The 24,866-nt window shown below is 42.4% G+C and overlaps 1 protein-coding gene across 2 annotated transcripts; it reads right to left on the reverse strand.

Annotated features, from left to right (window-relative positions):
• RSPRY1 (ring finger and SPRY domain containing 1) lies at positions 1–24,866 on the reverse strand. 2 transcript variants are annotated; one of them, XM_003209686.3, is made up of 15 exons: positions 23,362–23,555; positions 20,750–21,244; positions 17,453–17,505; positions 15,998–16,110; positions 13,556–13,682; positions 12,251–12,309; positions 11,312–11,378; positions 10,438–10,569; positions 9,561–9,676; positions 8,861–9,004; positions 5,774–5,885; positions 5,077–5,179; positions 3,642–3,794; positions 1,242–1,346; positions 1–232 (listed from the first exon to the last, which is right to left on the reverse strand). In XM_003209686.3, exons 2-15 carry the CDS (start codon positions 21,094–21,096, stop codon positions 136–138), a joined length of 1,728 nt encoding a protein of 575 aa, XP_003209734.1. In that variant the 5' UTR covers positions 21,097–21,244; positions 23,362–23,555; the 3' UTR covers positions 1–135. The 2 variants fall into 2 exon arrangements, with proteins under 2 accessions (XP_003209734.1, XP_019475184.1); XM_019619639.2 differs by lacking the exons at positions 1–232; positions 1,242–1,346; positions 3,642–3,794; ... (8 more) ...; positions 15,998–16,110; positions 17,453–17,505 and adding an exon at positions 24,630–24,866 and having other exon boundaries at positions 20,746–21,244.

Here is a 24,866-nt window from a genome sequence, read left to right on the forward strand (position 1 = left end):
TTTAAAGATAATCAGCTTAGCATGAAATCTGGCCATGGCTACGGCTCTATGTGCGTAAAGATTGGTTAGAGATGCTTCCCCCTTTCTGTATTGGTTGGAGTTCATTAAAAACAAGTCTGTGGTACTTCACATGTGTCATGAAATGTGAGAAATCTGTCTGACTCGGGTCTGTATTTCCTGTCGACACAAAGGGCAGGTCTCCAGTTGCAAGGCACACTCCATGCACAGGTCACTGGAGGAGAAAGAAAAAGAAAGAAAAAGTCTGGATTTACAGCATTTACAAATATTTACAAAACTCGAAGAAAAATAATCAAATGTTTAACAGTTTATTTAGCCTGCTTAAGTTAAAAAAAAAAAAAAAGCAATCAAGGGTAAGTCTTTCAGTGTGGAGATCAGGAACAGCAAGTCAGGTGTTGTGGATCCACACACTTTGAGAGATGCTCAGCATCTTACAGAGCTGGAACTGCTGGTGCAGACTGTCAGGATTACACCTGCACTCTTTATTTCATCTCAGCACTCACTCTGGTCTGGAGAAAAGACTGCCAAATTTGACACAGCTTCTTGCTGAGGCACACTGGATGTCTGCTCTTTTTCAACTTGGAAGCAGTCTTGCCATTTGTCTTCCTGCCACAGTGAGTGCTCTAAAAACACTACAGATTTCACCGCATTAACTTCCCAGTAGGCTACTGAGAATCACAGAATGATTAGGGTTGGAAAAGACTTCCAAGAGCATCACATCCAAGCGTTTTGGGCTGCTTCAAGGTAGGAAAGTACCAGGTACCAGCAGTTATCATACTGCTGCCCCACTTTTATCTTCTATAGAAATTTGTGACTTCAGATTATCGACTTATTGAATGTTTAATGAATATCTGGGTGTACAATGAGTTTCCTACTCCCCTCACATGATTTGGAGTGTGCACACAGCACCTGTACTAAGCCAGTATTCATCAGCAAAACCTTTGAAATCAGGTTAAACTGCTCTGTTCCTTGCCCAGAGCTAGCATACTCACATAGCCACTGTACCTCTGTAAACCCAACAAGATTGGTAGGAAAGGGAGGAAGTCTGTGCTTAATTACCATCAGTCACATCCTTAAAACGATGAGTTATTTCCTTTGTGCTCTGAAGCCAATCAAGATAAGCAGGGACTGTATCTGATTTCAACTAAGATATGTCAACTGTAGACACTGTTTCTTGGTTGTTTTTTTCCCATTTGCTTTAAAAAAAAAATAAGAGTTTTTACCTGTGTCCACATGGCCTGAGTTCTGTGTCTGCTACCTCATCACAGCAAAGTGTGCAGCAGTTCTCTCTGATGCTCACTTGCTTCAGCAAAGCCAGACGCCTGTGTCTGAAGAAAGAGATGTATCCCTCACATTAGTTGGGCTCTAAACTACTTGGAGTATTGCATCAAGACCAACACAGCACGTGCTCGTGCTACTCAACACTGATGCTGATAAACATTGATAAAATATACAGCACAAAAAATTAAAACTTTAAAACATCCAGAGTTATTCTGAGCAGCCCTTGTTCCCTTGTTCTGGTCTGTAAGAAAGGGATGAAGAGAGTTAGGTTACAGTTCCAGCCCTCACAGCTGAACGTTTCCATTAAAGTGTTGTGTTTGTGTATTTTCAAGAGGAAAACAGCATCTATCCATCAAGAAAGCTTGGAAGCCCTGTAATGCTGTAACACAGTTCAGAAGAACACAGATTGAAAAAGAAAACTGACAGCCCAGTATATGGCAAAAGCCACAAGGGAAGACAGGACACATTCCCTTCTCTTTGACATATATGTTATACGAATGAGTCCCTACATTTCAGGTGTAAAAACTGTACATACATATATCCAATTACGTGTGTATATAATCTATCACATCTATGTATATAATTATAAGCAATGTTTATAGAGAGAGGTGTGTGTACGTAGATAAGTGCACACATTAAAGAAAATCATGTTAATTATTATTATGACAAGCCATTTTTGATCAAGCTACTTTATGAAGAAAGTCCATGTGACACTTCAGACTAGCAGGTGACATCAGAGCAAGCTGGCAGAGCTCCCACCTTTGCTGAAATATGACATTTCAGATTTGGAATGCTTCTGCAAAACCAAGCCAGATGATGGCAGGGTGCAGCACCCAGCCCAGGCTAACACTGCATCCATTGCATCCACTGTAACCCCACAGGAGTTTATGTTAACCCCAGTGATGGATAATTGGGGTCCTACCTTGGGTCCCAGCCTTGTTTTTCAACTCCCTGTAAGGATCAAAGCCGTCTTGTAGATTATGATTGGCATACAGCTACTGAACAGTTCAGATGTTGTATACTAACATCATCCCCTCCACACAAAGAGCAGCAGTGTCCAATGCTGAATGGAGCCTTTCAGTGCTATGGCATACTGAGTAGGCATAGATACAGAGGTGAATGTCTCCAGGCAGATAGCAACAGGAAGCCAGTTCCTCCTCCTTCTGTACAGCTTTTGTGATAACCAAAGCCTCATTCTTGCAGCTATTGCTTAAACACTGTGAGGCCAGGGCCAGAGTGATACCAGTGTCATCACACCCAATCATCAGCTCCTTCCAGCACACAGCCACAAGCTGCCAAAGTCCTCATCCAGAGCATGAAACTGCTAAGACACCCGCTGTGAAAAAGGGCTGATCAGGAATGATAATTAACAGATCACCTTAATGAGCTAAATCAGACTCTCACTTAAAAGACTCCCAGTGTCAAGCAGGTGCCAATTACTCTGGCTACAAGGAAGTGCAAATTGTCTTGCAGGTTGGATTTCATTTCCTCTTTGCCTGAACTCAGTATCACACATCTCAGGCTTTGCCAGTATGTGGCTTGGGTCCAAGATCAAGGTAGGTTTTCTATTTTTAAATAACATGCTATTCCAGCACGTAACTCACTGTAACAATCAGCTAGGTAATCCAAAACCAATCTGCATTTCTTATGGCTGGGGGACCCACTTCCAACTTAATGAGAAGCAACAAAAGAGCCTCTGGACCATATGCATAACAGCCTAGGAAGCCATCATTAGGCAAAGTTGGAAAGCTGGGACACACACCATCATTCTTCTGTTACTGTGTGTGTTCCAGAAAACTGTTTTATTACCAGTGACCTAATCCAGAAAAGCTGTTAGGTTTCAAATCTGCCAAGAACACAGGAAGTTCAGGAAGGATTTACCCAAATTTTGCCCAGGTGGATGTAGGTGGCTGAGCACACGGAAATTTGAATAACACAAAAAGGGGTTAACTTTCATTGCAATCAGAAAAGCCCAACAAGACGTACAGTAATTCAGAACCTCCACACTACCAACATCAAATTAGGTCAATTTTAAATAAGACACACTTTTTAATTAAAACTATAGCTCCTCAATCAACCTAATCATTCTTACACAGCACGAGACACTTTTAGTCCAGTTTACTGTGCAATTTTAAATTAGCCTAATATCACAAAGAATTACTTTAATGGTATGTCTGTGTATTTCTGTGGGCTCTACTTGTTATACCTATGATATGATCCCTTTCCAAAAGAGACCTGTGCAAGTATGACCTCAGAAAAGATAACTCTTACAAGGATAGTGTAAGGCTACACAACTCAGAAGTGAAGTATTTCATTCCTCTGTACTCAGACAAAAGGATTACCTTGGCAAAATGATCTTCTCCTCTGCTGTCAGGAAGGCATAATCATTAAAGGTACTAAATTTCATTGGTGGTGGATATTTGAAAGGTTTTGCCCCAAAGTTGAACTCGCATTGTTGGTAAGACATGAAACTCGCTGCAGCAAAAAAGCCAGATCTGCAAGAGGAAGAAATAACATTTTAGGATGACTTACAGCACTGAGAGCTTTCTAGAAGCCATGCTTTATTATAAACAAAAATACATCCTAAAACAAAGAACATTTTCTTAAATAGATCTGGTTAAGCTAGCTGGAAGAAAAACCTGTAACACACCCCATATCAGCTGCTTATGTTGTCCTTTCTTAGTTCTCAGCCTTGGAATTTACTGTCAGAATTTATCTGAATTTACTCCCCAGTCAACCAATAAAGGCTGCTTGCTTACAACTGGGATTAGTCACACTTACAGTAAGAGCAAACACACACATCTCAACAGCACACAGCATGATCCTCTTTACATCAATCAGCTCAGGTCTCTCCTTCAGTAGCAGGACTGGAAACAACATTTTCCTCCCAAACAACTGTTTGGTGCACCTGCAACACTGACAGCTATTGGGGAGAGCCACGTGCCCGCTGCTCCTGGCTGCTTTATTTGATCAGGCACAAGACAGGCAAACCTGCAAGGTCTACAAGTTCCACACGATGTGCACCATGAATTCAGGTCTGTCAGCTCCCTGAGCACCATGCCCATCTGTCTCTCCTTGCTCCTGCAGGATTACCCTGGGACAGCTGTCTGCTTCACAGCCACGCAGACACCTTGTAAAAACACCAGAGCCATCACCCCTTTCAGTTTTATTTACAGAAAGGCCCCAACTTGAATACTGTAATTTCTAACTGCACAGAAGAATCTGCAAAGTATGCAAGTGCCATACTCCACATCAAAAGAGAAACAAGCTGAATAGACAAGATATTTTGTAAGACTTTACACTGTCTTCTGTCTTACTAGCATCTCGAGCTTCGTTTTGATAAGGAAATACGAAGTGATTAGCACAGTAACGTCCATTTAGAAAGTACTGTAGTGTTTAATTAAGCTGCATAGGAAGCCTCTCTCAACTATCATCCAGTTTCCCAGAGCTGAAATACTGAACTTCTCCGTGACAGTGAGAGGAATCAGTCTGTTAATTGCAACAGAGTTGGAAATAATAGCCTGACACCATTCTGTAATGTAGTCAGAGAGATCCTGTAGCATATATTCAATATACTACCCAGGCCCCAGCCCCATTGCAATGCAGCGAGTTAATACAGCCTTCAGAATGCACAAATCCACTTGATAACATTATCTGAGCTGTGACATTTCTAAGCAACTTTCAGCTGGGAATTAACTTTTCAAATGGAATGTTTTTCACATAATTAGAACTATTATCCATACAGGTCACTGTCATTCCCACTGAGCACATACTTACACAGCTGATGAAAAGACTTGCTTCTCAGCAGGCAGCTGGTTTCCATTTAAATAGAAGATCATTTGCTTTTCTTGCAAGTCTAGCAGAAATCCTATTGTGTCTCCTTAAGTGCAAAACAGAGATCATTTAAATCGTTCCATTACACTGCATGTCAACAGCTGAAACAGCTAAGTAGAAGCATCACATACCTTAGTGAGCTGTCTCACTAAGAATGAGCACAGCAAAAGAAGTAGTGTGCAGCAGGCTGTACTAGCAAAACACAAGGCAATGTGGTCAATACGTAAAGTATTTTAGTCTGCCAGTGCTGTGCAGTGGTATGGAAGGAGAGCTGTTCTCTCCCCACCCGTCTCTCCCTGGCTATTTTACAATTACTGAAGATACCTTCAGAACACATACTTGCTAACTTCCTAATATGCTTGTGCCAACCTTGGGAGAAATTTCTAATAGAAAAGAAGGCACAGAGAGCAGTTACCCAACAACGAGAGCACGGTGCCCACTTTGCATCTTTCAAGCACTGCAAGTACTATTAGTAAAAGCACAGTAATTATTAAACACTTCACATCATCAGGATTAGGCAATAACTATTTCAGTCACACATCTGCTAACAAGCTATGATGCCTGCAGAAGGAAGAACCCTGGGCAGAAATCCAGCTAAGATAAACAGCAAATTCAGATAGGTTGAATACAGTCTGAATACCTTCTTTCCAGCAGGGATGGGAATGTGGTTTACTTCTGGCATTATACCAAATCAGCTGCCGGCAGCCATCATATGCACAGGAATACTCATCATCTCCAATGCCATAACCTTCCTTTAGGAAAAGGAAAAGCACTTCAGCCTGCAGCCATTCCTCACAGAAGTCAGCTAAAGCATTCAAACTAAACCACTCCTCCAAGAGCAAGATGGGATTTCTCCCCCTCCCCCCACCATCTCTTATTTTTCAAGAGCCTTGGCTTCGTTTTCACATCCAAATGAGTTTGTTGGAGAGTAAAGAGGAATAAAAGAAAGGGATATCCTCTCTAAATTGTTTTTCAGTCTCTGTGAGCTATTTTCTCTGTCTCTGTTGTCTATTTAAAGATCTCAAGTCCAGTAGCTGAATAGCTATCTTCCCTTCTTGAAGCTTACAAAGTCAATACAGGCACAGAACATCTCTCTTATCTTCAAGAGAGTCTGGTAACAGATACCCACCCCATATCCAAGAGTGACCAGAACACACAGCACACAGACAGATAACAGTCCCAGGACCTTTACTGAACGTGCTGCATGTTCTGTCCCTCTGTGTCAGCCTCCCTCTGTTTGAAAGGAGTCCCAAGCAAGCACAAGTTTCAGAGCAGCAGATGAATCCATTGTGAAGGAGAGTCCAAACATGAAATCCAGAGGCATTTTGGAAGACAGCTTACTTACGTGGTTGGTCTGCAGTGCAAACACCAGCCAGGGTCTCATTACATAAGGTGTCCCAATTAAAGTTAGCCTCTGCTAATGAATGTTTCATGTCATATTCAAGATCAGTTTTTTGTTTTGTTATACATGCTGGAAATAAAGAGCACGTGGCTTCTCTGATGAGTGCTCACAAGATAATTTCCTTTTTGTTTCAGATAGAAGCCTGATGAACTTATATGCCAGCAGCTTTCAGTCACCAGCAAAACAACCACAGCAACAGAAAACCCAGCTCAGATATGACAGCTTCTGTTTCCAAACCTTGTACAGGAAACAGACAAAAATGCATCCACACCAAGCTCCTTAAGAGTAAATGGGAAAAAGTCCTTTAAACCTCTTAAGACTCTGAAGGCAGACATGCTGTCTTTCACTTCCAACAGTTTCCATTACACTCAATAACAACAATGCCTGTGCTTAGGACAGGTCTGTAGGGTTTGGCTGTTTTTTTCTTGTTGTTTGTTTAGCTAAATTTAAAACAGCACTCAATGCCATGCTAGAACTGTGGGACTGGACTTTGGATGTGATACAGACACACATGCATGTCATGTACCAGCAAAAGACAATGTCATTTACACTACTACATGGAATAAAGTGCAGAAAGACCATTGGAAGATTCAAGTTAGATGGTGAGAAAGGCCACACTCCCATTCCCGTGTGTTTCTTGCCACTGATGTTTCCATTCACCTCCTTGGCATGTCTCTCTCTCTGCCCCCAACTGATATTTACTCACATGTCTCTATTTGGCCTATCTTCCTTTTAGCTTCTGCATTTGACACAGCTGTAGAATAACTTTCTATAGTGATCAGAAATGAGCAGGTTTAACTTCTCATCTCTATATTCAAAGTAAGTAAACACCTCTCCTGAAGGAAATGCCAAGTAGGATCAGAAAACCACGTAATAACAACTAGAAAGTAGGATTACAGGTATATTTCTTGTCAAGCTCAGCCAGTAGGAATCTCAGCCCTGCATTTCCATTCCAGTCAGCAGCAGTAAGCTGCATCATCTAAGCCTTCTGCATTGAAATTTTAACTTGTGCTTCAACGAACTTGACAGTGGCTAGCTTTAAAAGGCTGATAATGCGGGAAGTTCCTTCTAAGCTGAAGCAGACAAGTTTCTTGGGTAGCAGCCACTACACTTTCTCAGCATTGTGAAAATAGAGAAGCAAATACGCTACAGCATATTGAGTTGGACAGCCATCCAGTTTTACCATGAATATTTAAGGAGAAAGAGGCCCCAGTTCCATCTCTACTAACATTAGCAGAGATTTTTCTCTGACTGTAGGTCTGGACATCGTGTTTGCCAGCACTTAAGTATGATGTGCCATGTAAGAGTAACTTTAAAAATTAAATACTGAAGAGAATATCTACAATAAGATACCAAGCTAGCTGGATGAGAGAACAGAAGAAACTGTAAATAAGCAAGTGTACTTATTCTATATAACAAAGGCAAAAATGCAGAGAATTCAGTCTTTCCGTAATGCTTATGTTTAATCAAAAAAGCTGCCACATTCCTGAACTGCATCGCATTGCTTCTACCAGCAGCACCAATGATGCTGCATTATCCCAAAATCACCTAAAAAAAAATATTTCCCTAGTGAAAATTGACATAACAGAAATATAAATATAAAGGGAGCCTACAAACAGGAGGGGAGCCAGCTCTTTAACAAGGGCAGATAACAGCAGGACAAGAGGAAATGGTTTTAAGTTGAGGGAGGGGAGATTGAGGTGGATGTCAGGGGAATTTCTGTACTCAGAGAGCGGTGAGGTGCTGGAACAGCTGCCCAGAGAGGCTGTGGATCCCCGTCCATCCCTGGAGGTGTTCAAGGCCAGGTTGGATGGGGCCCTGGGCAGCCTGTATTAAATGTGGAGGTTGGTGGCCCTGCCATTCTGTGGTTCTATGACTCTGTGCTAAAGAGAGTAATCAAATGGCTGTTTGGTGACTTGCACTAAACTGAGTGCATGATAACCCACCAGATCTTAGTAAGCAATTGTTTACTTCACAAAAAACACTGACAGAAACCACTGCTGTTACCTGAGGACTGAAGAGTTCCCAAGAAGAGCATAAAGCACAAGACACAAACCATTTCCCTGTAACACACAGGCAATGGCAAGTAGATACACTGTCACTGCTAGCAATTATGCAATACTCATGTGACCAGTGTCAGTGTGTTGCAAGGACAATCCTGTCCTTCCTTGTACTACCTGCAGCAATAAAAAAAAGCTCTGCAAAAGTACAGGAAAATTAAGGGAAAGGTGTAAGTGCCTATTTACAGAATAACCAGTGTTATTTTCTTATGCATTGAGAAGTACTGAAGTACACAATTGGCTGGATGACACTGCGTGTACTCACATGATTGAGAAATTTACTGTCTTTGGTAGCCCATCCTATCTGCATCACTCCCGAAGTGATGACTGTAACTTCATAGTACCAAACTCCAGAATCAACACAGAACGTACATCTGACGCTTTCAAAAGATGAGGCATCGCATCGAGCCTACCGAAACCAAACCAAAAGTTAATCTTCTGCAAAAGAAGCATTTAAACAAACTCCTTTTTTTCCCCCCTTGGATGAAGTTTCTTGCATGTAAGGATCCATAGGCACAATGTTAGAGGTAATAAAATTTCAAAGTGCCATCTCTTCACGCTGGTAACAGTCACACCCTAAACACTGAGTAGGCAAGACTGAAATGTGGTCAGTGATAAGAGAAGTGAGGAAGTAAAGCACTGATGGAATCAATTTTAAATACTTAGAGGTAGCCAAGACAGGAAGACCTAATGTCATTGGCTGTCAGCTAGCTCTTACTACAAAGAGCCAAGGTGGTCAACCTTACTTTTATTCTTTATAGGCAAATTTTCATGTAACAGAGGAAATAAAACAAAACATACAGCTGAGATAAGAATCCTGCTTCTATGGGTGCCTCAAGATTAGGCAACATAAGCACAGAGAATCACATTAGTGAACAGTTTTAGTTGAAACTAAAACTTTAGTGGCTCTGGGCAGCCTGGTCTGTTGGTTGGCGACCATTTGAAACCATGAAATGACATCCTACCTCTAATCCATGTGGTGATATCTTCAGGTATTCACTGACATCGTTGCTGTTTAGCATAGCCCTGATGTTGGTCAAGTCAACCTTCTCATATGTAAACTGCCTGCCTTCTTTTAAAACTGCAAAATAAAATTAGTTCAAATGACTGCTACAGCAAAGCTTCGTTTTGAACAATTCATATAGCAAAAAAAAATAAATAAATCATTCTTGTTAGGATCCAGTTCACTTCTGGCATAAATGAATGAAGTATTGGCATTCTGCCTGCAGGGAAACAGCATCACTTGCAGTAAACGTTCTCTAAACACCAGAACATAATAGATAACTCTGCCTAGAGCTTCTTCAGCCTAAGTATTACTTCCAAGAAATCCACAGGCAAACAAAAGGCATGCAAGTTCATACCAAGATGCCAATTGTTTCAGGGTTTACCAGTGTATTTGCATATTCAGTTGGACAGGGTTTTCTCGATTCATCACATGTGGCAAAGATTGCGGGGACAGAAAACATACAAAGAGTTTTCTACTCTCTCAGTTTCAAGTGGGTGAAGAACTTGAAGTGAGCCAAAGCAGCTCTTCCCCTTTTCACGTGGGAGGATCTGAAGCATTTATCTTACCAGGCAGCAAATTGCTGACACGTATACATTAACTTACAAATCAAGATCTTATCTTAGGGCTACTTCTTATTTCCCTAATTTGCTGCAACACTTGGACAGACGTTTACTAAACAACCACCACTGGCCCCACCATACACTGACCGGAGCCCCTTCAGCCCAACAAACCTATTTTCCCAAATTTAACCAAAGGACATTAGAAACCAGCAGGTCCTCAAACCTCTTTCCTTGGAGAATTGCCACTAAATGAATCCATCCCTTTGCTATACCTACACAGATTGTCTAAACTCCACTGGGCACAGAATCCAACCTGGCGTTTCAAATAGTCTGGGTGATCTGTCCATTTCTCTAGCAGGATCAGTTGGTCACTAATGCGGGATTCAGAAACTGTCATTTTATTTTCACCTGCAATTTGATAGAGAAAAAAAAAAGAGGAACTCCTATAAACCAACACCACGTTTAGTTAAATAAGTAGCATTGCACAAACACAGCAGGAACAGAAAACAACAGCAAAAAAAAAAACAAACCCCAACATACCAACTTTACATCCCAGCATTACAAACAGCATTAAGTTCTACTCCCAAACTAACCTTGCAATCAGATACAGCACTTCTCTGCATGGAGTCAGACCAGAGACAGTCAAACAGTGGCTGTTCTTCATCTTAATACAGATGTTTTTTTCCCTCCCAGTAACAAAGGTTTCATATTGTAACTCTTTATGATGCAGTTGCTTGTTGAGAAGTACTGAGTTCCAGCAAAACTCTCAGGTTTTGTGGGTGGGGGTGCCATTCAAGCAATAAATACTTCTCCTGCCTGCAAGCACCCAATCATTGCTGTTCTGAGTCTCTTTGATACAGCTTTATTTCAGTGACAACAGCCTCATGTTATAAGACTTATGCAGCAGTTTCCAAATGATGAGCTCTGCAGTGAGCTTCTGCAAATAGCTCGAGGGTGCTGAGGGGTTGCACTAACACAGTAAACATTTCCTCCTGCTTCTAAGTGCACCAATATTTCTCTTCTACATTTGCGTTCGTATCGTTTCAGTCTCTCTTACTTACAAGAAATGTGACCTGATGAAGCAAATGAGAACCACACGGCACAGAAGCTGTAACGTTACTGTTAAGAGCAGTACTGGGCTGATACTTACTTGTCTGTGCAAACTTCTCCAGTGCAATTAGTGCAAAAAGCATCACGGTCGGATGGGACTGGAAATTCTAAACACGAGCAGTAAGAACAGTCAGTAAGTACATGATACAGGTGGGCAGGAAGAGCTCTGTCACCAAATGCCTTAGGTTGAAAGTCACCTAGCCCCTCCTTCTGCCAACAGTTGGCTCGAGCAGATCAGGATGCTTTGGCCTGTGGACTTCTGAGAATCTCTAAGGGTGGAGCTCAATTTATTCTACCAGCTAGGAACACCAACAAACCACACGCAGACAGGATGCATCAATTTTCTCCCTGCCCTCCAAGAGCTCATAGCAAATAGGTTGAAGACCAATCCTTCCAAATTGACCATCTTTTCATCTCAACAGTCCCACAACTATGCAACTGAGCTAACAAGTGGAATCAGAATTCACTTTTAGGTCTTAGCGTTGACTTGAGAGCACTGAATAGAAACTTGACCTTTCTAGAGCAAAGGACAGAACTGCTTCTCCAAAAGCAAACAAACAAAAAACCCTCTCAGCTTTCTGAAAGGCTTCCATGAAGCCTCATTCCTTTAACTTACAGTAAAAACAAAGAACACAAAGAGGAAGATGAGGACCTTAAGCGTAAAGAAAGTAATCCAAAATAATTATTGCAGAGAAAGAAAAAGAAGTTTGCACTTGACAACAGAACAGAGGAATACTGATGAGAAGCCCTCTGTATCACAACATGCAGCAAGGTCTGGTTACTTTAAATATCTTCTTAAAACTAGGAGATAGGAACAGCAGAGTCTCGTGTATTTTAGGGATACTTTCACTGGGACTTTCTGAACTTAAGTCTCAACTTTCTGTACATTATCAGTATTTACCAAACAACCCAGACTTCTCACACGAAGCTGTTCTAATCACAACATACGGATACATGCGAAAGGATTGAAGGCACTTACCAAACTGTGAAGTAAATATTCCAATATGCCTGGGCTGAGTAAGCCTATACTTGCAGGACCTGTAAAAATATTAGAAGTTAGATCCATCCATGGGAACTACCAGACATCCACCACTGCTTAGAAGTGTAATACAGAGCAGAAGAGTCTGGCTGCCCTTTAACTGCAGAGGGAAAGTATGAATCATAGAATGCCTTGCATTGGAAAGGACCCCGAGGATCATCAAGTTCCAACCTCCTGGCCACAGCCAGGGCCACAAACCTCCACAGAGGGTGAAGACTCACTAGCTCCATTTACCAGCAGCTCTAAATAAGCCAAACCAGGGGTCTAATACAGCCTGATTGTGAACTATACAGTTTGTAGCAGCATCACGACTAGTAGTCAATTAAAGAAACTGCCCTAAAATACTGCCTGTTCATTCAGGAGGGATGCAAGGGAACTCCAGCAACTTGAACTCTGAAAAGTCATAGTGGATTCACCACAGCATGAACAGATTTGCTGTCTGAGCTGCTGCAATTAGCAGGCATTGGGTCTCATTTCAACTTACTGTAACGAGAAGGTAGAAATATTACAGTGCAATATATTTCCTGCTCTCTCTACTTCAACAGATACAGTGAAATTATATTTTTAACAACAGTCAGGTGATACTAGACAATCACTTTTTCTCCATTTCCCTTTCCTCAGAATGGGAGCTCAACACTAGATACAAAGATCATCAGCAGGAATTAAACTTAATCATCAGTTTCCAACAGGGCACTTAGGAAGCTAAGTAGTTTGGTATGAAAAGTCACCTTAAAATGAAAGTCCAACAGTGATCTTTTAAGTAACACAGCAGCAAAAAGTCTTTCCAGCTAGGTACAACAGAACAGCATGTGTTTAGCAGAAACAGCATCTCTCTTCTATCTTTCTACCCAGCCTCTAAGTTAATACTCCTGTCTATTGACTATGGAACCACATGTTCACAGTAACTCTGAGAGTAGGGCTAGGTCTAGAGATAAGACTAATTACCAATGCTAAGACCACGCACTGTAAGCATGAACACAGATTCACAAACGTGTGTCAAACTGCTAACCAACCGACCAACAGATTTAAGTATCCGGGATTTAAAGTGACTCATTCAGATCCAAACTGGTGCCTGATGACTGAATCTGTTCAATGTTTTAACCAGAGTGGAATGGGTCACACCTGTGAGACAAAGCATCCACTCCATGCAGAACATTATTCAGTTCTAAGAAAACTCAATCGTTTGGATTGGGGATGAAAGTCAGAGGTACTCAGCAAGCTTCCAGAACAACCCCTTGGCTTTACCTGCTAATTTCTCAGCTAAACAGCCCAGCACTGCAGTTGTATTCCGATGTTTAGCAGGGTGGCAAGCATCGTGACAAGCAGCAGCTCCGCTTAAGTTTAATATTTCAGTTAACTTTTGTAATGCATCCTGCAAAAGAAAAATCAGAAATCTCTTCAGCGTGAGATAAACAGTTTTCCCCCAACTCAAAATGTTATTTGGTGGAGTCACTGTCCCTGGAGGTGTCCAAGGAACGTTAGATGTGGCACTGAGGAATAGGGTTTAGCAGGAAGCACTGGTGGTAGGCAGATGGTTGGACTAGGTGGTCTTAGAGGTCTTATCCAATCTTGGTGATACAATGTAAAAGTAATATGTCATAATCACAGACTCACTAAAACCAGACAGCACAGGAATGGTTCTGTTTTATTAAAAAAATAACAAAGAACAGATGGAAGAAAAGTTCAACATATCCAAGGTCTGTAATTTTACAATTACCACCAGTCTCTTAGTTTTTGTTATGATCTACATCTAGGCACAGATAAGTGAGCCACCTACAGCAAGAGGAATTCAACGCTAGGAAAAGGCAAGACAACACCAGTGATATCTATGGCTGTATCAATTTAGGATGCTGCCAGCTTTACGAGATGTCCTGAATGGTATCCTTCAAAACATGTGATTTTCTGTAGTCATACTGATTTAAGAAATAGCAAGAAAGGTAGTAAATAGAAAATGCTGTGCTTTGACTTGCTCCATTCAAGCAGTACAGCGTGGACAAAATTCAAGATAGGTTTAGATGGTAACCCTCATTTTCAGGGTAGGCAGGGGTTAATCTAGAGCCAAGTGATCCAACAGAGAACTCTGCCCTCCAGGATTTCTAAATTCCCCTAACTTTCCAGACTTCATGAAAATTTCAGCTGATTCAAATATAAACTACATCATCTCAGGCTGGGATCTAATTAAAATAGAACTTCTCATACTGAAGTCATCAGCAGGCCTTTTGAAGAAAAAATAGCACTGCTGAAGTTGGATGCTTATTTTGCTGTTCAAACAGCAGTCTGAGCCATGCTTACATCAATTTTCTGCACTAGAGTCTGAAATTTGTATAGAGATAAGACTGAAAAGCAGTTATTCTCCTAAAACAAATACCACAAAAGCAGAGCTGATGAACAGGACTGACATGAAGTGGAAAGAATGGTGAGGGCAGAAAGGATGACTGAGCCAGAGACTCAGGGTGGAAAAACCTAAAATTAGACTCCTGCCATACCCTGTTCTGCCTTTAGATATTATTAAAACCTTCAGAGACATCAACTACTTTGAGTTAAATGAAGACTTTATAGGCTGAACAGCTTACTGTGCTGCCATTTCGACTTTATGGACTTCACAGCCTACCATAACAAAAACCAGCCTACTGTTCTCCAGCTGCAGCAGGAGTTGGGCATTGACTTAAATCCCTGAAAGCCAAATACTTAAGCTTATTCTGAATATGGAAAAAAAAAAAAAAGAACAACAAAGACTTTAATAGGCTGCACATGACCTGTAGATCCTACAGCTGTAACTCCCTGCACTTTGCTGTGCTGTAAAGAGATTGCAATAGGGAAAAAGCCTCTGAGCAACCCCAGGAGGAAGTATCTTATTGCCTCTTACAGTCAACTATTTAGCAGCCAATTGTATTTCAAAAGTCACAATGCAAGTCACCTGATGATTCAGGAAGTTGTACAGCTGAAAAAAAACCACAACAAATTCTTCACGTGGAGCAGAGGTCTGCATTTCCCTCGTTAAAGTGTTGGTACCAGCACAGCATGAACACTGCAGACTGCATTTCCATCCCAGGCCAGTTTTATGGTCAGCAAAGAGTGTGCTCAGATTTGCCAAAGCTGCATATAGGTATTAAACAGTTAAAGTGCTGTTTCTTCAACTCAGGATGCCCAACTGCACTGCATTCCTTACGTGCAAGGAAGAAACAAACTAAGTAGTGAGTGGTGCATATGCAGCTTTCAGATATTAGAGGAAAAAAAAAAAAAGCAGAACACCCACAGATGTTCACTGCACAGCACGTGTACTGCATGGCAGAAGAATCACAGAATGGCCTGGGTTGAAAAGGACCACAAAGATCAACTGCTTCCAACCTTCTGCTACGTGCAGGGTCACCAACCAGCAGCCCAGGCTGCCCAGAGCCACATCCAGCCTGGCCTTGGATTCCTCCAGGGAGAAGAGAGCAATGGAAGCAGCTAAGGCCCAAAGTCTTCTTGTTCTTCCCCAGAAAGCTGTGTTTTTTCATCTTCTACTACACTGCTTTTAGTGTTAAGTAGAGATTAGATGCCAGGTCACCAAAAATGACTCCAAGTTACACCCAATTTCTGAGCAGTTAACCGTCCTGCATAACCAATGAAACCCACCCAGCAACTATCGTGGCAACCGGGGCCAACTGAAATTCAGCTGCAGATAAACACACAGTTTCAACTTACTTTTGTTGGCAGTGGGCATTCATCAAGTAGCAGCGTTATAACGGCCGGCCCCAGCGGATCCTCTAGAGGAATAACTCTAATTAAAGACTGGACAACTTCCAGCCAACCTTCATCTGTCAACCACAAAAGAGAAGTCATGTTTAGAATTAGCACCACGATCCAAGAGTTCAAAATACACCAGCAATGGAAATTTAAGTTTTCAATCATTTAAATCACTCAGTGAGCTTATAGGCACGAAGAAAAATAACCCGTATGTTTTAAATTTTATAGCAATGTCTTAAGTTTGTAACTTGGAAGTCTAATTTCAAGGAAAAATAGCAAACATTGGTATTGTTTGGAGAACAGTCCTGCCCAAGCCAGAGCATATTCCAGGAAGGAACCCTCCTAAGTGTGGACAAGCACTTGGTTCCAGCATCTCAACTCAAGAGCTGAGTGTTCAGTGTTACAGCTGAACACACTGCACTCATAATGATACTGAAAAAATATGCCTGGCCAGAAAGAAAGCATCCTACCTGCTCTGCAAATAATGTGAACCTCAGAACAACTCTATTAGCTTTTCCCATTTAGCCTTCTAAACAAACCCTGATTAGATAAGGAAATAGTATAGGTAGGAGGCCTTGTCTGCTCGTTAATGTGCATCAATTAGATGTTAACCAACTACTAAAAGACTAAGCAATTTGGATTTAAAGAAAAGTTGCCCAAGAAGTAAAAATTAAAGGTAATTGCGTCTGCATACAAGTGAGATTGGAAGCTTTGTGCTCCCACCCACAATGGCAAGTAAATCTAAATAACACTTCTGATCTTAGAATTTGTTAGTACATTACTCCAAAACACATTTTACTGAATTGCTGTCATATCTGATCAAGTTGATTAGCTCATTCTAATGCAGAAACATTATCTGGGACCAGTACCAACTCCGTTAAGAGACTTCATTCAACTCTAGCAGAAATTTGGTACAGATCTCCAGTTGGATGAGTTCCTCCTCCCATAATAGAGGTAAGTAACCCTCGTACTGACACAGCTTGGCATGCAGGACAACTTCAGTACAGTACTGGAACAACTACATCAATAACCTGGAGGTCTAAGGACAGCAAAAACCTAAACAAAAGGCGAGCAGTATTTGTCAGTGGAGAAGTAAAGACTTTGAACCATGTTTACATACATGGGCTGATTCTGCCCTTGTGCAAACAGGCATTCTTTGTGGCTTATGGTTTAACGTGTTTGCATTGAACTGCTCACATAGGAAGTAAAAGAGAGCTCAAAAAACTCAGAGAAACACCCAACAGCTCAGTGGATCTTCTGAAGGGCAGAACTGTGTTTTGGAGTCCAAGTCCCTAGAGCTACAGCAGATCAATAAAACTCATACTAGCAGTGCAATTATTTTGCAACTAAAAGTAGTGTTTGGTTTTTCCCCTCTGGGAATGAACTGAAATGCCCAACACGGTGCCTTGGTACCTGTTTCTGCCATTTCATGCAACGTGATCATTGAATAAGGAGGCTCCTGGTCGCTGAAAGAGATATCACACAGGTCAACATTTACGCACAGCCTTCAATGCAACACACTGAATACAATGATAACGACACAGAAAATGAATCCACTAAGCATTTAACAAAGAGAAAGTCACATTAGCTGCAATGCACTAATGCCATTTTCAGATCTGAAATACAGGTGGGATTTAGGCTGTTTTCTGGCTTAAAAAACACCTGCATATCTACAGGTGTAATAGCTGGTATGTAAAGTGTTACCCATATCTGCAGGTCCAGAATCTAAATACGTTGCTTAGGCTTATTGCTATCCATTAGCAAAGTTACTCAGAGTAAGGAACAGAGGTCACAAAGTGTACCAAGAGCAGTGCACAAGGGATGCACCATAAACACGGTTTGCTCAGAAACTGCTTCTCCCCTCCATCCCTCAACTGAAAGGCAAGCAATCTAGCAGCCCCATGCACTACTAATTCATTAACAAGAGCAGCAGGAAGACATTAAAGCAGTTCAACAAGAAATATTAACCCCAATTCCCTTTCCACCATGGAAAAAAAGTTAATAATAATGCAGGTTGGACTCGTTCCTCAGTTTGGTTTGATGGAGCAAGAGCAAGGACTTATGGCCAGGTACATCAGACAGTGCCACTGGAAGCACCCAAAGCAAAGTCTCCAAGTCCTGTTGAGTAAGCATCTCCAGGACCACAAAAGCTTACGTGGTGGCACATCCTCAATGCTGTACTCAGTGCTATTTCAGCATTATGAACCAATCCCAGACTCAGAACAATACATTCTGCAATCAATCTCTGCCTCACGGCTTCAAAATAAGACTGGAAATGCATAACACAGAAGAATTCATCATGCAGATAATTAAGCTAGTTACTGCAGAATTATGTCCCCCCCAGCATTTGCCTATTTGGAAACAAAACAATTTGTGAAGCAGCACTCTGTATGAATGGCAAAAAAATCAGAGGCTTAGAAATGGAACTTTACTCCTTCTAGGAAAGAGAGATATTTGGACAAGAAAAAAATCAAATCTCAAACAGTGAGCAGGGAAAGGAAGTGTCCATCACAGATCACACTATAGCAACTCAATCTGCAGTACATCTCATGGCATCCTCAAGCATTAGATTTTATTACAGAGTTTAGAAGAGGAATGCCAGGAAGGCCTTGGCCTCCCACTGCCCAGACTCCACTCTTCGGCCCTTCATTGCTGTGCTATCACACCAAAACCTACATTTCCAACTGAGCATTACGTACGTCTCCATTTAAACTACCTGGACTTGCACATGGTTTTTGACATGAAAATATGGCTGTCCTCTTCCCTACCATTTCCTTCTTTTTCAGTTGTGGTGCTTCCAAGAAGATAAAGCTCCATGAAGAAACAGGTGATAATGAACATACTTAACCCTACAGACTGGAAAACAAAACTTCCAGACGTGGATTTTCTTCTTCCTCCCCTCCACTGTTCATTCCTATTTACCTAAGAAGGGTCATCATTAGCTTAAAGTCTCACAGAAGGTTCCTTAAGCTTCTTTCAGGCACATTTGGATAATCTGCCTCATGAAGATGCTCCCCCACTATTCGCAGCCCTAGGTCTTTGTCCTACAGAACGGAGTCTTGTCGTATTTGGCTGTTATACAACCAGATGTGTCTCATCACCTGCTGCAATATTTAATCAACAGACCACAGTAACCACGTGGTGCTTGCAAGACAGAATCTGGAGCACTGTATGCACTTTTGGGATCCCCCGTGTAAAAAATAGGGAGCCCACAGGAAAAGGGCCCAACTGCAATCTCCTGGAATTGGTCAACGCTTGCCAAGCCCTGAGCCACCTGCTCTGACTGGGAGAGTCAGCTGGAGGTTGGAGTGGATGAACTTCCACAGGTCCCTTCCAACCTACTGAGAGATGTAGTTTAGTGGGCGTCCTGGTAATGGGTTGACAGTTGGACTAGAGGATCTCAGAGGTCTTCTCCAACCTTAATGATCCCACAGGTACGTGAGTCCAGGGAAGTATTTCACTCAGCCAGTATAACAAAATACCACAGCTTCAGGAATTTGTCTGAAATAGGACTCCAGGATCAGTGACCGTGGTTGTTATAATTCAGCAGCAAAGGAAAGTACTTACGAGATTACAAAACTGACTGCAAGAGCAACAGGACCAACTACATACAGAAGCGTTGTGAAACAGCCTGAAGAGATGACCTCAGGGGACAGGGGAAGGCATGAGAGGTCAGGGAGAGGCTTTCAAGAATTTTGCACAATTTTTTTCACATTATGTTTTGAAGATAGATCCTAAAGTAAGAGGCAAAAAACCAAAAGCAACAACAGCCACCAGCACCAATCCCCTCCCAGCCCCAACTGCACTCAGCTGATACCACACACGCCTCTTAAGCTTAAATTCTGCTATTTCCTCTTCAGCATTTTACAACAGGAAAGCTAACTGTTGTAAAATGTTGCCCTCCTCCACGTGCAAGGAGCAAGGATACAGGTAGAATCAAGCAAGGCTCGTGTATCCTGAGCCTCATCCATCCCACTGGTGAAGCTACAGTAACATTTTTCCTTCTGTTCTGGTCTTTCTCATTCCTAACCTGCACCTAACCCAGAAGAGATGAGCTACCTTCACCCTCCAGTCCCTGAGGACCTTTTATAGAGCTCCATAAAAAGTAAAACAAAACAAAACCACCCAAATAAGTGTCTATCCATAAATATCCCACACGCCCTCGATGGATGCTTTGAGCATGCAAGGAATGCAACACTGCAATCGTAAGCTGGAGAGACACAACATGCAGACTTTAAAAAGTACTCAGAAAGAAAACCTCAGTCTCTTTATGCAAACTGACAACGATCAAAGCCCTCAATTTTGTTGAGCCACTTCCAAAGAAGTAGATGCAGCCTGAGAACAGAAACCTTGCTTAGCAGTCAATGTTTAGGACAGAAGCTGCCAAACTCTGTAAGGTTGCTGCTGCCTAAGCTGTGTATCTACACCAGATAAGCAATACTGAGCACACTCCTCATCCCATCTGGGTGTAGGCCCACACAGGAAGGTGAGAAAGCTCCTCAGCTCCTGCAAGAGTCTGTATCTGGGCGCTCAGGAGCTATGGCTATTACCTAGGAAAGGTGCTCCTCTCCTAAGCCTCCAGATGGAAACACGCTGCTGCTTCAGGGAGGGCCAGGTGTAGATCGGTGAGAGGATGGAGTCACAGTTTGAGAGAAGACAAGAACATTGTATTTTCATTCATGTTGAATTATTCCTTGAGGTGGTACTTACTTATCTACTAACGTCCGAATTACAGCCAGTGTGTCAAGTACTAGCCCATCCACATTCTGTTTTTTCCTTCTTGGTTCATGAGGCCCTCTCCCCCTCCTAGGTGGTCGGACAGGGTCCCTTGGGTGGCTTCTTCCATCAGGTGCACGTACCCTACTGCTCTCTGTTTGTCGATGCTGAGACTCCAAGCCGTCTTCTGCTCCACTGTCATCGCGGCAAACGCAGGAGTTCCCCATGGTGCCAGCCCCCAAGGCTCCCAGCAAACGGGGAACGCGGTGCTCTAGAGTCAACAGTAAACCTTGGAAAAGGCTTCTGCTAGCATAGAACACAAGGAAAGCAACTACAATCATCTAGGAAGTTTTAAGAGCAATGTTTGTGTGATCCTGAATTGTGATTGTTTGCATTATATGCGTTGCTGCCAGCAGGAATGAATGGAAGTTGGAGGCTTAATTTCCGACAGAATCGGTTAAAAAGGACATTGGTCATCCAGACGGAGGGCTGAAAAAGCAAATCCAAAACAAGAGTCAGTCTTAAGTTTGAGTAGCAGAAGAATTCTTGTATTAGTAAACACAACTATCCATGGCATATCAAATAAACTAAGAAACAGGCAATTTGCACCTGCAATCCACAGGTGTAGGGGAAAAGGATGAACGAGGAAGAGCAAGAAGTTCACTGCTCGGGTAGCTTCTCCCCACACTTCATTTTTACACTGCCTGATGTTTTCCAGTTCTTGCACGTTTTTTGGCTACGGAGGAACAATTCTGTCCTTACGTCCAGTACATTGTCAACTTTTAAGTATTAATAAACCACCGTTTCATGTTCTCTTTACTGCCCATAGAGACACACTGCTTGGGCAATCAAACTGAAGGCTGCACTGTTCACACTAGGAATACTCAAACTAATCTGGAGACAGATCCTACAAGTTAGCCCAATTTGCCAAGAACCAGTCCTACAGTTGTGGCCTATTGCAGCAACAAGTGGACCGAACCAAGCGTTCAGTCCATCTGTGTGCAAATACATCTTTTCAGAACACGTCTGCTTCAACTGGATTCTAACCCAAAGAAGCAGGAAGACACATTTTCATAAACCCCATTTTAAGGCCTGAAAATCAAATAGATTTTGAAAGGGGTGTTTTCTGTGGATGCCCCATCCCTGCAGGCATTCAAGGCCAGGCTGGATGTGGATCTGGGCAGCCTGGTCTGGTGTTTGGCTACCCTGCACACAGCAGGAGGTTGGAAATGGATGATCACTGTGGCCCTTTTGAACCCAGGTCATTCTGTGATTGTTTCTAGCATCAACCAGCCCTTCCTTTCTGAAGAAGGGAGACCAGTCAGTCTCTCTTTTGTTCTTTATTCCAAGGCTCTGGATCAACTACAGGCCCCGTAGTAACTGGGGTTGTAGGACATGCACTACACATCCCTGTATCAGGAATGTTAGCAGGAGCAATAGGACTCAAAACCCTGCCTGATCAGGAGTTATTTATGCAAGCCATGAGGTGTATGCCTGCATAGCCTTATATAAAGTCTCAGGTCAAATAAAGCCCTGCTAAAGACATCGTTTTGCTACTTACACACTTCAAGCATGCCAGGATAAATGAACGACTCAAAAGCACAACGTGCATTTGGTCTTCAAAGAATTTAAGTGAGAATGATGAATACCAGGTTATTACTGTTTTACAATTATTAAATAATCTCACATTAGAGGAAATGAGAGGGAAATGGAAGGCAGTTACCACCTTTTAAATACAAAAGGTTCCCTGACATTTCAGCCAACTGGCAGTCGTGCAATTGCTGACTTATTTGTGCAATTGCTGACTTACTTGGGACAGAAATCACAGCAACGTGGTTTGGGAAGCCAGCCACCAGTCACAGGAGCAAGCACAGGATTTAACAATCCTTGATGATATAACATCAAGGTCGGCAACCCTGCACATAGCAGAGGGTTGGAATGAGATGATCACTGTGGTCCTTTTCAGCCCAGGCCATTCTATCATCCTGTGATTTGAATGGACAGCCATCACTAAGAAATCACTACAAACAAGCTCTCATGGACCATCCTCTTAGCCTTAAGTACGTTATCTTCCTTCAGTAGAGTGCTTGGCATTAAGGTAAGGGAAGGTGGATTAGGAAAACAAAGCCCATGGTGGCACGCTAAAGGCAATAAATACAAGAGCTTGAGCTTTGTTTTAAGAAATTCATGACCAGCAGATCATTACAATGGTTTCAGTACCACAGCATGCTTGCCCTGCTCTCCAAGCTGTTTGAGCACAGCAAGACGTGGGACTGCAGGCTCAGTAGTTCTCCATCTGAGCCAGAGTAGCTGCTGGCTGCTCAGTCAGCAAGGAGATAGCAGATGCAAGGGTGCCAGAGATGCAGGGACCTTCAGTGAAACTGTGCAAGACCACAGCCAGACTGCTTCAGACGACTTAAAAAGAACACCATGAAGACCTGATATAAGCAAAAAAATTGAAATAACATTTGAAGAGAGAACCAGTTACATCAAATGCAAAACATGTGTAATCCTAAGGGAAAAATAAGCATGTATCCAGATCATTTTAGGGTATTCTAGTAACACAGCACTGAGATATTGAAAACAAGTGATTATGACCAACTCACCCTTAGGCGTGTTTGGTTCAGGAAGAGCTGGGCTTGCTCACAGAGCTCTGCAGCAGAAGTGGACTGTATTTCTGCAGGTTGCAGCTGCATTTGTACTGGGAGAAGCAGCACTGTGCATGTCTTTGTCAGCACATGATAAAGTGGGCAGTGAATCAGCACGGCCAATCACTTTTAGAAGATATGCCACAGAGCCTCTGAAAGCAGAGAGAAAAAAGAACAATTCATTTGGGAACTTCCCCCCAGAGCGAAGCTCCTCTCCTCCCCTCTGCAATGCCACCAAGTCACCCTCAAATTACTGCTTGCAAAAGGAACAGTCGTAGACATTTCTTAGGGATTGGACTCCATGATTCCTGTGCATCCCTTCCAATTCAGGGTATTCTGAGCAGCGACAGGATGAACTCCCCTTATTTAGTACACAGCTGAGTCTGACAGCATCTGCTTGTACTCCAGGCTAAGTAACACACAAAGAACTTGTTTCCAAGCCTCAAAAAATTGAAAGATTAAATACTTTGGCATACAAGCTAGTGGAAGAGGTCGCTACAGATCTGCCTGGCAAACCAGCCTCATTTGAACAAGGTCCAAACGCAGGAAGAGAGGCTCTGAAGTGCAATTAGAAACAAACAAACCAACAAAACAACCTCCTTTGAAACAGCGATGCATTTGAGCCGGCAAGATTAAAGAAAGGTTTACAACATTATAAGGAACGTGAGCTTAACATCTGGCTGCTGGCAGCCAACTCACCAGCGAAATAGAGGCAAAACCCTGCACAACTGGGACACACGCAGAGGAGATGGAAGTGTCACCAACACAAGGAAACAAAGGGATGCCAGGACAGGAGAAAACTCACAATACAGGATGCATCTTTGAGAGGACACGTCTTGAAGGATGAAACATATTGGGTTGTTTGGTTGTTGTTGTTTTTTTTTTTTTTTTCCACTAAGAGGTAAAATCCTCTGCATATAAGCACAGGAACTTTGAGAGACTGGAAATTTAACTTCGAGCCTTAGGAAATATCTGCTGTCAGCACAAACTGGACGCATAGCCAGTGTTTTATTCCAGAAACACTTAGTGGTCTACTTGAAAATATTATGAGAATGAAAGATAACTGTTTTTCTTTTGAAAGAGTTTGTCTACAAGAAGGAAGTTTGCAAGGACCATCACACCAGCAGTACTGAGGCAGGATAAGCAGACCCTCTGATCTGGCCGTGGACACTCAAAGAGGGGTAAAAGCACACAATAGCAGATAAAGGGGCTCTTTTGTAGCATACCTGCCCCTGTGTCAGCAGCAAACCTCCTGAGACAGCTAAACAAACCTGCTGGCTCTAAGGGAATTAATCTCCCCCAAGCCATTTATATCCTTTTTTTCAGTAGCTACGCTGCTAAGAGTCTCTGCAGCTGCTGTTGAAGCCAAGCCATGTCCCACTGTAACGCCGTGACCAGCTGTTATCCAAGTAGCCAAGTCCTCTCACAACACAACGAGGCCCAAATCACAGCATACGAGGAAT

This window comes from Meleagris gallopavo, chromosome 13 (genome assembly GCF_000146605.3).
Source record: "Meleagris gallopavo isolate NT-WF06-2002-E0010 breed Aviagen turkey brand Nicholas breeding stock chromosome 13, Turkey_5.1, whole genome shotgun sequence".
NCBI classification, from domain to species: Eukaryota; Metazoa; Chordata; class Aves; order Galliformes; family Phasianidae; genus Meleagris; species Meleagris gallopavo.

What these genes read in the sequence shown, in the direction of transcription:
- RSPRY1 (XM_003209686.3), bottom strand. Translation starts at nt 21,096, where the DNA reads ATGATTGTAGTTGCTTTCCTTGTGTTCTATGCTAGCAGAAGCCTTTTC. An exon ending in AATGCCCACTGCCAACAAAA is followed by an intron (nt 13,683 to 15,997) that starts GTAAGTTGAAAC and finishes TTTCTTTTGCAG; the next exon opens with GATGCATTACAAAAGTTAAC. An exon ending in TATCACCACATGGATTAGAG is followed by an intron (nt 9,005 to 9,560) that starts GTAGGATGTCAT and finishes TGGTTTCGGTAG; the next exon opens with GCTCGATGCGATGCCTCATC.